The following is a 13,254-nucleotide window of genomic DNA, read 5'->3' on the forward strand; positions in this document are numbered from 1 at the left end:
TGACCCAGAGCTAGTGCTAAAGAACTATTCTCATTCTTCAGATGGTTAGAGCATGTTCTTCTTGCTTAGCAAGAAGTTTTATGTTTTACAAGTCATCTAGAACAATCCTGACAACAGCAACAACAACAAACACTGGAAGTATCATCAGACCCAATTTCAAGCTGTGCTGTGCAGACAAAGTAGCAAAGCCAGAAAGGTACCAGCACAAAACCAGACATATTGGTTAATGGAACAGAATCCATGTCCCACAGATAAGTCCATGCATCTATAGCCACCTGCTTTTCCACAAAGATTCTAAAACCATCACTGAAGAAAGGATAGCATCTTTAGTAAACGGTGTTAGGAAAATTGGCTATCTACATGTGGAGGAATGAAACTTGATTCTTCTCTTTGCACACAAATAAAGTCCAAATGGAGCAGGGATCTCAGTGCTAGACCTGAAGCTCTAAAACTTGCAGAAGAGCAGCCAGGCCACTGAGCAAACTGCAGGGCATAGGCTCAGGTAAGGTCTTTCTAAACAGGACTCTGGTTGCTCAGGAAATAAGATAAAATACCAGCAAGTGGGACTTCATGGGATTAAAAAGTTTCTGTTCTGCAAAGGAAACTGTTAACTGACTGAAGAGGCAGCCTACAGATCTGATGGAGGATTCATATCTAGAATATGCAAGTCATTAAAAAAACCCAAAGCACTAGGAAAATAAACAACCAAACTGAAAAATGAGCCATGGAGCTGAATAGAGAGTTCTCAGAAGAAGAAATGCTAATGGCCACGAAATATTTTAAAAGCTATTCACCACCCGTAGCCATCAGTGTGATGCAAATTAAAACTGCTTTGAGATTTTTATTTTAACCCAACCAGAATGGCTAATATTAAAATAAAAGACAGTGGATGTAGGGAATAGTGAATCTTCATGCACTGTTGCTGAAAGTACAATTGGTGCAGCCACTGTGGAGATCAATGTGTCTGTTCTACAGAAAACTAGAAATAGACCTACCATATGAGCAAGCTCTTCCACTCCTGAGAACATATCAAAGTACTCTGACTACAGAGATGTATGCCCACCCATGTTCATAGATGCCTTTGTCCTAATAGCTAGGACATGGACACAGCTTAGCTGTCCACCAGCTGATGAGTGAATAATATCCACGGGTAAAATAATGCCACTGAAATTATAGAGGCAACTGCTTGATTGGATTTAAGACACAGGAGGAAACATGTACCTGGTATTTTAACTGTGGTCAAGAGCCCATGGATGGGGAGTTTTAAATAATTCTTTTATCATTTATTAAAGTGTAAAATCCATGCGCAAATATTAAGAAATAAATGGGGAATCTGAACAGAATCACAAGACACCACTTACACCCATCACTGCTTACTCCTCACTCAAAAAAAACAAAACAAAACAAAACAAAAAAAACAAAACAACAACAACAACAAAAAAAAACCTTCTCTTCCTTGGTCACATCTATCCCCAGTGAAAACCCTGCCTCTTGGACCAAAATGCTCCTCTCAATTGGCTAGTGGACCAGTGACAGAATTCCCCTAACAGGGGAGCTCAAAGGCTATTATTCTGCAAAATGAACAATCAAACTGCCCTCTAAATTTGTATCATTCTACCCATAGATTATTGGAATTCTCATGCCTCTTCAGAGAAGGTTATTTTGTAAGTGAATAGTGGTTAAAGTAGAAACTCTCAACTGGTCAAGGGGATAAGCAGAAAGTTTGTAAAATTCAGAGGTCAGAGGAAACCAGAAGAAACAACCTCTGCACCCGACAGGGTCTCTAAATTCCCAAGCTCATAGCAATGTAGTTTCCTGCCTAGGACCTGCACAAGACGAAGCCAATCAATATTTTCGCATGGAGTGGAAAGGAACTCCCGAGTCCCTGCCCTGTCAACTGAGGAGCTATGGACAATTAATGTTTTTTGAGGAGAGAGAGTCAGTTATCTTTAAGGGTGTTCTCCTCATAGGCCCCAACCCAGGAGTATATGGGCAACATAAACAGAAGCCAGTGGATTATTAAAAAAAATAATAAAATTTGGTGGGGGTAACAGAGTGGTGTGGATCTGGTAGGAGACAGGAGGAGGAGTTGTAGGTAAATATGATCAGGATAATTATATGAAATTCTCAAAACTGGGCAAGCCTCAATGAAACATTTCACTATTAGGTTAAGAATTTATACTGTATCAAGCTGATAATAGAAAAATAAATACATTAATAAAAAAGTAGAAAAGAATCTTTCAAATGACTAAAACTTTCATGAGATGCACTTCAGACAGAGGACTCAGAAGATCTGAGCTGGATTTGATCTGAAAACTTCCTCCCTGAGGACTAACTTTCATTGTCACCAAAGGTATTGTACAAGTTGCCCCAACAGGGAATCAACTGGTAATATCACAAAGCTATGAAGCTTAAGAACCACAATAATGACAATCAAGGCTGGTCCCTAAGGTGCAATAACATAAGCATATCTTGGCAGCAACCAATAGGTATCCAATTATATTCAAGGACCACTCAACAGGAGGAAAATTAAGCCTGGTACTGGAAACCTAGTCAACTACTCAAGGTTAGTGAGGCCATTCATTGATCTTAGAAATGAACCTACTACAGCCCTTAACTAAACCAGCAAAATACCTATCTAAATTCTACATACCCGTATGTCCACCAATAAGTGTGGCTCTTAACCCTTACCAAACAAACTTCTCTTTGTAATAGACAGAAGCCATTACAGAATGCCACAAATGGTCAAAATGCAGAGAAAACTGATCATGCCATGTCCAACCCCCATGGATACATCTACAACACAATTCCTATACTTAATGCTCAGAGAATATTGTAGAAGAGAGGGCAGAACACTACAAGAACCATAGGACCAGGAAATATACTATAAGATTGTGTCTCTTCAACTTCCTGAATAGAATATCAGTAGCACAGACACTAAGATCAACAATTAACAAATGGGACCTTAGGAAACTGAAAAGCTATGTAAGGCAAAGGATGCTCTCAATAGAACAAAAGAGCAACCTACAGATTGGGAAATGATCACCAATCCAACATCAGACAGAGAGCTGATCTCTAAAATATATAAAGAACTCAAGAAACTAAACATCAAAAAACCAAATAATCCAATTAAAAAAGGGGATATGGATTTAAACAGAGAATTCTCAACAGAAGAGTTTCAAATGTCAGAGAACATTAAAGAAATGGTCATCATCCTTAGCCATAGGGCAATGAAAAATCAAACTGACTCTGAAATTCCATTTTACACCTGTCAAATGGCTAAGATCGAAAACACAAATGACAGCTGATGCTGGAGAGGATGTGGAGCCAGGGATATACTCCTCCATTGCTGGTGGGAGTGCAAAATTGTACAGCCACTTGGGGAATCAATTTGGAAGTGACTCAGAAAATTTACAATCAATCTACCTCCAGAACCAGCTATACCACTCTTGGGCATATACGCAAAAGATGCTCAGTCATACCACAAAGACGCTTGCTCAACTACATTGATAGCAGCATTATTTATAATAGCCAGAACCTAGAAACAATGTAGATGCTCCTCAACCAGTGAATGGATAAAGAAAATGTGGTACATTTATACAATGTAGTATTACTCATCTGTTAAAAACAATGACATAAGGAAATTTGAAGGAAAATGTATAGAACTAGAAAAAATCATCTTGAATGAGGTAACCCAGACCCAGAAAGACAATCAGGGCATGTACTCACTCATAAGTGGATGTTAACTGTAAAATAAAGGATAACCGTGCTACAATCCATAGACCCAGAGAGGCTAGGTAACAAGGAGGGCCCAAGGGTAACACATGGATCTCTCTGGGAAAGGGAATAGAAGGGATCTCCTAGGTAGACTGGGGGCAGGTGGGTATGGAACTTGAGGGATTGGTTTGGAGGTGGGTGGGTGGAGGTGGAGAGTATTGAAAGAGATGACTGGAAAGGGGAGCTTTTGTGGACCAGGCAGAAACCTGATGCAAGGGAAATTCCCATGAATCTACAAGGATGACCCAAGCTAAGACTCCAAGCAATAGTAGATACACAGCCTGAAACAGCCATTCCCTGTGATCAGATTGGTGACTACCCCAATTGTTATCAGAGAGCCTTCTTCCAATAACTGATGGAAATAGATGCAGAGACCCAGAGCCAAACATTAGGCTGGGATTGGGGATTCCTGCTGAAGAAAGAGAAGAAAAATTGTAGGAGCTAGAGGGGTCAAGGACATCACAAGAAAATCCATAGAAACAACCACCCTGGCTCATAGGAACTCACAGAGTCTCAACCAACAACCAGGGAGTCTGCATGAGACTGAACTAAGCCCTCTACATATATGTGACAATTGTAGAGCTTACTCTATTTGTGAGAGTTCTAACAATGGGAGCAGGGCCTGTCCCTAATACTTTGGCTAACTCTTGGGAACCTATTCTTCATACCATTCCTTGCTCACCTAAAGAAGGGGAGGAACTTAATCTCACGGCAACTTGATATACCATGCTTTGCTGATACCCATGGGAGGCCTGCCCCTTTCTGAACAGGAACAGAGGAGGAGTGGATTGGGAGGTTGTGTAGGGGAGGTGGGGGCAGGGAAATGGGAGGACAGGAGGAAGGGGAAATAAAAATATTATTTATTGGATTGTAATAATAATACATTATTATTATCATAATGGTCAGGATGTAAAATAAATAATTAATAAAATAACAACAAAAGACTACTAAAAAATAATTGTGTCTCCTGGAAATGAAAGAAAAGCTTCACCCACAAAACCTCAATAATATTGCTGCCTAAACAAAACTAAAACAAGTAAATCATCAATAGCAATGCAAACATGGTAGGGGAAAATCTCATGGGTCCACACCCCTTGTGGTAGTATGAATGTAACTGGTCTCTATAATCTCATAGTGAGTGGCACTATTAGGAGGTGTGGCTTTGTATGAGTTGGTATGACCTTGTTGGAGGAAGTATGTTACATTGGGGGTGTGGGCATTGAAGTTTCCTATGCTCAGGATACCACCCAGTGAGTCAGTTGACTTCCTGCAACCTGCAAGAGTTAAGACTCTCACCTCCAACACCCCATCTGCCTGCTCACTGCCATGCTCCCCAACATGATGATAATGGACAGAACCTCTAAAACTATAAGGGAGCCACCGAAATTAAATATCATCCTTGTAAGTGTGGCTGTGGTCATGGTGTCCCTTCACAGCAATGAAAACCTTAACTAAGATGCTAATAGACAAAGAGCTACAGTTAGCTAAGGGGTGGTAGAGGGGGAGAAGTATTCTCCCATCAGAGATGACCTTTAATTGGTTATCTAATATCAGGTGGTCAGTCCTGAAATCATGCACATGCAAGCAACACAGAATAAACTAAGCAGATTTTATTTACATATTATGTAAAAATAGGCAACACCACCAATTTAGGAAGAAGAGGCTGGGAATTTGAGAGGGAACAATGGGAGGTTTGCAACATGGAGGAGGTTGGAGGGAAGAAAGAGGAATGGATGGAAATGATGTAATTATATTTTCATAAAAATAATGTAGAGTTTATATATATATACACACACACACTGGGGAGCATTAACAGTAGTTAGTGTGCCTTTATTCACTTTAAAATATTTTTTTAACACCTATCAACCACAAAAGTTAGACTTGATTCCTAAACTTGATCCTGAAATAATGATATATGTGTGGTATTTGAATTATAATTGAGTTTCTGATTTTGACATTCTCCAGAATTTTAGGAATACTGTAAGTGATTTTAAAGCTGTTTGCCTCTAATTTCTTGATTGGAACTATTATTGAACTGACCCGAATTTTTACCCTTGCCTGTATTTAAAGGTGTTACCAGCATGCCACTGCATTCCTTGCTGACCATTCTCTATGTGAAACTTTCCCTTTTGGGAATCATTTTGCTCATCATAGGATTTGTTTTCTTCCAGAAGAGAAATTACTTCAGGTAGGAACACAAAACTAAAATGTTGAGCCTCATTAGAAAGAAAACATTGTCATGAGTTTGAGCTCACAGTGGACTGGGAAAGTATGTTATATGGCCCCATTAAGGTTGTTCCCTCAGCCCTTCTTCAGCATCAGGCTGTTTTAAACAAGCTCTGACAAAAGGTCTGTTTTACTGCAGTTCTGACTGAGCAGAGACTTAGCCAGCCCTTTCTCTCAAGAATCAGTGGAAGGAATGAAGTTGCTGGAACTTTATGAGTTTATTTACAAGTTTCTTGACTTCTGTGGGTTTCTGTTCATTCCTGCTTAATCATATTTTTGTTGTTTTTATTTATTTCTAGAAAATGAAAATCCAGATTTCTGAAGCCTATTAGTCTGGTGGCACAATACAAGAAAGCAGCCATTTGCAGTCACCTTTCTAGTTGACACCCAGCATACCTGTTCCTGATGTCTCCATGTTTGCTAGAAGTCCTGTGACAGCTGGCAGTCATGCAGTATGAATATACAAGCAAAAGCTAGGTGCTTACCATCTTATGTGCTATTAATTACCATGCACTCTCTCCCATCCCTGCTTCTCAGGCCAAAGAGGAAGACAGCTTAGCAAATGTGAACAACAGTGCTAGGTGGATTTCCTTCACTCAAGTCCTCCAGGAATGGCTTCCATCAACTTCCTCTTTATTGGTTCATTTTACATGATCATAAATGTTGCACTGTCAGATGCCATGAGAAGAAACACCTTCAAGTCAGGCACTAGCTGGCCTTCTTTTCTTGCTTGCTTGCTACCAAATAGTTGGGTAGTTGCCTTTTATATTAAAAATTGAATACAAGACTAGAAACCATTTTTTAGCAGTATCTCTGTGCTTTAGTAGAGGTTTAAAGTTGAACCCAGAGAAGGCACTGCCAGTGTCATGGAGGTAACACTGAAAATCCCCTTACTGTTTAGAGCCCCAGTGTCTCAATTCCCTTTCTTGTCTGCATGGTGACTCACAGGGGTTGGGATGGATCAGGGAGGGTAAGGGTTAGACACTGATAAAGCCTAGTAACTGTAAACCAAGACCTTGTCTTCACTTGATAGAGACAGTAATCCTATAATAAAAACTTTGTTTTTAATTAAAAGGATTATTTCTTGGGTAACATGACAAGTGACTTGAGCTATTATTTTTGTTTTTAGTAAAAGTCTAGGGAGAAAATGAGTGTATGATACTAGGGGACACCTGGATGGTAGCCTCAAGTGGTTCTCTAAAAGTTTGAGTCTTGTCCGTTTCATAGTCTAATGTTATTGGTTAAGCCAGTGTAGAGGATAAAGGGGGTATTTCTCTAAACTACTGTTTTATTCTAGAACTCTGTTCTCTGAGTGGTTTCTATTCAGCAGGTGACTAGGGAGAGGGTAGATTGTATGGGGGATAATTTATGAGTCAGTCTTGGAGTAGTAAGCACACCTGCTCAGATTCCATGATTAGTACTCAGTAATATGACCCCACTAACTTGTAGGTAGCCTACACAATGTAGGGTTGCTGACTTGAAGAAAAAGTTTGATGGTTGGTGCACACTTACCAAATCCCTGCACACAATAAAGAGCAGGTACAGTGCTAATATCAACATTAATGTCTACTTTAATAGTTGGAAATTACCATGTGTCAAACAGTAAATCCATTCATAATTGTCACTCAAACACATCTAGGGTATGAGTTCTTTTTTATATCCTATTTCATTACAACATCTTCATGTTTAAGTCAGGACATTGAAGCACAAACCTAATTAGTCTTGACAGTAAAAACCCAGAGTCAGATATTGGGGTGAAAATTAAAATATTAGAGAAGCAGAGCAGCAACTACTTAAAGACTTCTTACCTCTATGAATCCTCAGACTGAATGGGGGGGGGTGAGATCCTGTCTTCACCCACCTTATATTCCTGTATCCACCTCCTTAGTTCTGAGATTAAAGGTATGTACCACCACTGCCCAGCTCTGTTTCTCTTTTAGACTGGTTATATCTTGTGTAGCCCAGGGTGGCCTTGAACTCCTGATCTTCTTGCTTCCTCTTCCCAAGTGCTGGGTGTACCACCACTGCCTGGCCTCTATCATTAACTAGTGGCTAGCTCTGCCCTCAGGTCTCCAGGTAAGCTTTATGTGTCAGAACACAAACAAAATATACAACATTGACCTCCTTTTAATCTAAAATAAAGTGAAGGGGAAAAAAAAGGGAAGGTTTTTAACTAACATAGAAAAACTATGTACAATAAGTACAATAACTATATACAAATATATACAGGCAATAATTATGTTAACAATGTCTAGTCCATTAGTATTTGACAAATTTAGAGAGAATACTCCATTACCTACCCTGTCTTGGTGAGTCCAAAATGTTGTACCTAATTCACTTTCTATCTTAACTTGCATTACCAATGTAGAAGTATCTTTTTATGTATCTCACCCTAATACACTTTATACCTCTTTTGTGAGTGTCTTTTCTGGATTTGTCAAAAAGGAAAACTATAACCATAAAAAGTCTTCAACTCCGTCAGAGACTTGAGAAAGATACAACATTACTTGAGTAAATAGGAAGTGTAGAGCAAACAACTTCCAAAAAATGTGAAAAATGCTAGAAACAGCTGGCTGCTGAAACAATCACCCAAGTTTCCTCTGCAATGTTGGGGCATCCATCTTTGGCCTACAGGCCTAGCATATTTGACAGACTTTTCTGTGAAGCAGGATTTATTTTTGTTTTTTTTTTTTTTTTTTTTTTGAGACAGGGTTTCTCTGTGTAGCCTTGTGCCTTTCCTGGAACTCACTTTGTAGACCAGGCTGGCCTCAAACTCACAGAGATCCATCTGCCTCTGCCTCCTGAGTGCTGGGATTAAAGGCATGTGCCACCACCGCCCGCCAAGCATCCCACCTTGTCTAGGCAAAGTTTGACAGTCACTTTCTTTTCTGCTGCTTGTCCAGAAGTTTCTTGCCCAGTATCCTACTTTTGCTCACTTTTGCTACAAAGTGAGCAAACTCCATATGGAGTTCCTTCAATGCCCTTCATTTTCTTTGAAGTAGATTGGTGCTCCCAAGAGCAGACATGTCTCATTGTCATAAAAAAAGAAACTTATGTTATTGAAAATCTTAAATGTCATATTCTATAGATCTCTGAAGTATTTGAAGCCCACTTGCCTATCTAAAATATATCTGTTTGACCTTGAAAACACACCTAATATGACTGCAAGTTTCATTGTAATAGATGACTAACTACTAACCTGAATTTCTTTATTATCCTAAACAGTTTGCAATAATAACTTTCAAGGACTAGAAATTTACATTACATTGTTAGATGAGCTGTATAGTACAATACCTTGAATAAGAGTATAAACTTATGTACAATATGTTCTAACCAAAATAACCTTAAATTTGTATACAATATATAAAAATCCATGTCAATGTAAAATATTTAAAACTAGTAGTTGCTTTTTTGGTTTAAAAGTAGATTCAATAATCCACCTTTTATCCTATCACTTTTATAACATATATATAGTATAGCAAAAATAACTTCAAATTTGTATCAATATACAAAAATCCAAGCCAATGTAAAATATTTTAAAACTAATAGTTACTTTTAAAAAGTAGCTTCAATAATCTACCTTTTTATCCTATTTCTATATCCTCCCTTTTTCTTTTGAGAAGGAGATGGTTGAATCTAATCTCCTTTGTTCAGCTTTTTTTTCCTGACTGTTGCCATTAACAACTTGTAACCAATTCCCCTAAATGATGACAAATATCCATAACTCACTAAACAATCAAAACCTGCCCACCCCACATCTTGGGAATATGGGTGTCATGTTCTTATATTTTTGGTTGTGAGCCTAGCCTTTAACGGCTGAGCCATCCCTCCAGCCCATGGTGTCATGTTCTTAAAATTACTTCCTGCTGTCTGGGGACAATGATATCTTAAGTGGACGCTGAAAAAAATTTGGTTTAATTGTCAAGCCCTGGGAGATGTAGTTGTATCATTTGTTGTCCAGTCTCTGTGTAATGGTAAAGTGCAGGGCTTGTCTCAAGTCCTGACTAGAGTAGTCTATGAGGTGGATCATCTCAGATAACCACCTTGAAATTGTCCTGAGCAGTTTGTGTCCAAAGCCAATTCTTAGGTGGTGTTTGTCAGCTTAATGGCATTACCATAGTACAGGTGAAATCATCATTATGGGATCCCATTATCTTTTTGGAGATGTCAGAGATTGCATTAGGTCAGATTATTCCTTTTCTTGGTAATTTTTTCTAGGTAATTCTCCCTTCTTCTTTGGATGTTTATTTATCCAAAGGTCTTTTTAAATTCCTAAAGACAGTTGTTTTTATTTTCCTGGAAAGACAAAAACAAAACCCTGGCCCAACCCTAACTTTGGGGAGTTTCTTTTTTGGCGGTTTGTATCCGATCAAAGAAAAAGTATTTGTTAGTCTTGTAAGTTAGTTTATATTGAATCTAATCAGGAGGTCTCTCTTGTTCAAATCTAATCTCTATCAATTTTGATGGTATCCACATCTTTTCTTCTCCTGTGGAAACAAAAGCAAAACCTCTTCCCCAATGTAACACATATCCTGGTTTCCATTCTGAGGTTAACACATCTTTAAAGTATACAGGCTGATTTAATTCAGTAGTTTTTTCCTATTATCCAATGTTTGTCTGTGGCTGTCATTGCTTTCTCATTAGCATTTAGAACATTTAAAGTTAATAAAGCATTATGCAGTCTACTTCTTGGGGGTCTTTATTACCCCTTTCTTTTTGTTAAGCATATCTTTTAGAGTTTGATTAAATCTTTCTATAACTGCTTGCCCTGTACGACTGTGTGGTATACCTGTAATAGGCTCTATGTTGTAATATGCAGAAAGCTGTTTTATTTTACTAGAGACATATGCTGATAAATTGCCAGTCTTAATTTGTACAGGTATTCCCATAATGGCCATGACTTCTAATAGATGTGTAATTACAGAATCAGCCTGTTTGGAACTCAAAGCAGTTGCCCATTGAAATCCCGAGTATGCATCTATGGTATGGTGTACCTATTTTAATTTTCCAAATTTTGCAAAATGAAACACATCCATTTGACAAATTTTATTTCTTTGAGTACCCTTTGGGTTACTTCCTGCAGGCAGTGTGGTTTGATTATACAAGGAAAAAGTAGGACATTTTCTTATAATTTTCTTAGTTTGTTGCCAAGTGATGAAAAAATCCTTTTTCAAACCCTTGGTGGTTTTTTTTTTTTAAATGAAATTCTGAGGCCTTCAGCACATTTCCTGTTAATAACTGATCAATTCAATCATCTACTTGTGTGAGAGGGCCTGGCAGACCAATATGGGATCTCATATGCATTTATATATATGAGATTATTCCTATTCCTGACTGTTTCCTATAATCGTATAAATAAGGAAGTTAATTCTGATTCACCAAGATGTGTGTAAAACATCTTAATGTGCAAAACAACTTTCTGCATATTGAGAATCAGTGACTATATTGAGAGGTTCTGTACAGTCCATTAGTACCATGAGAATAGCATATAATTTTGACTTTTGAACAAAATCATAAGTACCTTTGAGCCACTTTATTCAAATTTTCTGATTTGTAACCTGTTTTTACTGATTTATTTGCATCAGTATACAATGTAGGGGCTCCAGAAATTTGTGTTCCCTGTACAATGTGAGGAAGGATCTAGTTAGTTCTCTTTATAAACTGAATTCTCTTGCTTTTGGGATATTTGTTGTTAGTCTCTCCAAAAAAATTACTGCAAGCTCTTTGCCAATGTTCATTTTCTGCCCATAAAGAGGAAATTTCAGCATTAGTAAAAGGTACTAAAATTTCTGTTGGGTTTATTCCTGTCAATTGATGAAGTCTTAATTTTCCCTTTAGAATCAACTCAGAAACCTTTTCCACCTATGTCTATCATTTTTTTTACTCTGTTTGTGTGGTAAAAATATCCATTCTAAGATAATATCTTCCCTTTGCATTAAAATCCCTGTGGGGAATGCATAGACCATAAAATAACCAGGATGCAATCAAGCTCCAGATCCAAATGATCCACATGTGCAATCTGTAATTTTTTTCCACCAAAGCCAATTCTCTCTCAGCTTCAGCTGGTAATTCTCTTGGACTATTTAAGCTCTTGTCATTTTTTAAGATTTGAAACAAATTACCCAGTCCTTGAGTTGTTACTTCAATAGTAGACAGCAGATGGGTGATGTCTCTCAACAATTATTGAAAGTCATTAAGAGTCCACAATTGATCTCTCCTAATTTGTACCTTTTGGAGCTGAATTTTTTGTAGACCTATTTTATATCCTGAGTAATTAATAGAATCTCTTATTTGTATATTTTCAGGAGCAATTTGTAATTTCTAGCAAGGTAAAATTTTCTTTATTTCTTCAAACATTTTTGCTAAAGTATCTACTTTTGAATCGGCTAGTAAGGAAAGATATCTAACACCATTATTTTGTAACACACTAGAAAATTGAGGGACAGAGGTTGCAAATAGCTTGGTTCATTGTCTATCTTCCCTGTCCTATTTGTGGAAGACAATTCTCTTCATGACTAAACCTTCATCCCACTTCTCTAGTCATGTTTTACGTAGATCTCAAAGGTCATCCTCCAGTAGGCTAGGCCTTCCTTAAAGAGTTCATGGGCACTCCTTATTCACAATAAGTAGTTTTTCTCTGGTCAATAAAATGATACAAAAATGTCAGTTTGTCAATTTTGAGTTTGGATCTCAAAAGGTCCCAAGTGTTTCTACTTTTCATTCTTTGGGAAGATGGAAGGCCTAGCTGAAGGATGAGAACAGAACACAGCTGATCCAGGTCAGTCAAGCCATTCATCTCTCTTGAGACCAGTTCATGGATCCAGGAGTCAGCTTTCCATTAGACCCTAAGCAAGCTCAGTCAAGATCGTGAGACATGAGCCCGTGCTGATCCTAGATAAATGAACAATCATTGCCACAGAACTTTTGTGGTTGCTTATCAAGCAGCACATTTGAGTGTTAAGTAACTCGTACATTGCTCCATAACCTAACTCCAATTTTATAAGTAACTCATATATTTCTCAATAAGATACCTCTCTTTTTGTCAGGACATACATGGCATAGCTAATAGCCTCTTTCAGATTCACTTGCATCTGAGCCTGACTATTAGCCCTGGTAAATGGGATGTGTGATGTTTTCAGTACAACCTTTTAAAGAAAAGAAAGGATTTTCTTTTGCTTTCCAAGTTATCTGTGGAACTGCAGTGCTGGTATGATGCTTGGAGGTCCCAGAGCTACTTTATCCATGGATAAT

General features: G+C 38.0%; 1 protein-coding gene across 1 annotated transcript in view; it reads left to right on the forward strand.

Moving 5' to 3' along the window:
- The window catches only part of LOC121821582 (cell surface glycoprotein CD200 receptor 5-like), a 40,833-nt gene extending 32,167 nt beyond the window's left edge, over positions 1-8,666 (forward strand). Inside the window, exons 6-7 of the mRNA XM_042258922.2 lie at positions 5,848-5,965; positions 6,303-8,666. Of these exons, the coding sequence (XP_042114856.1) occupies positions 5,848-5,965; positions 6,303-6,309 (125 nt within the window). The 3' untranslated portion in view covers positions 6,310-8,666. The remainder of the gene's footprint in view (positions 1-5,847; positions 5,966-6,302) is intronic.
- The last annotated feature ends 4,588 nt before the right edge of the window (positions 8,667-13,254 follow it).

This window comes from Peromyscus maniculatus, chromosome 12, assembly GCF_049852395.1.
Source record: "Peromyscus maniculatus bairdii isolate BWxNUB_F1_BW_parent chromosome 12, HU_Pman_BW_mat_3.1, whole genome shotgun sequence".
In the NCBI taxonomy this organism is placed as follows: Eukaryota; Metazoa; Chordata; class Mammalia; order Rodentia; family Cricetidae; genus Peromyscus; species Peromyscus maniculatus.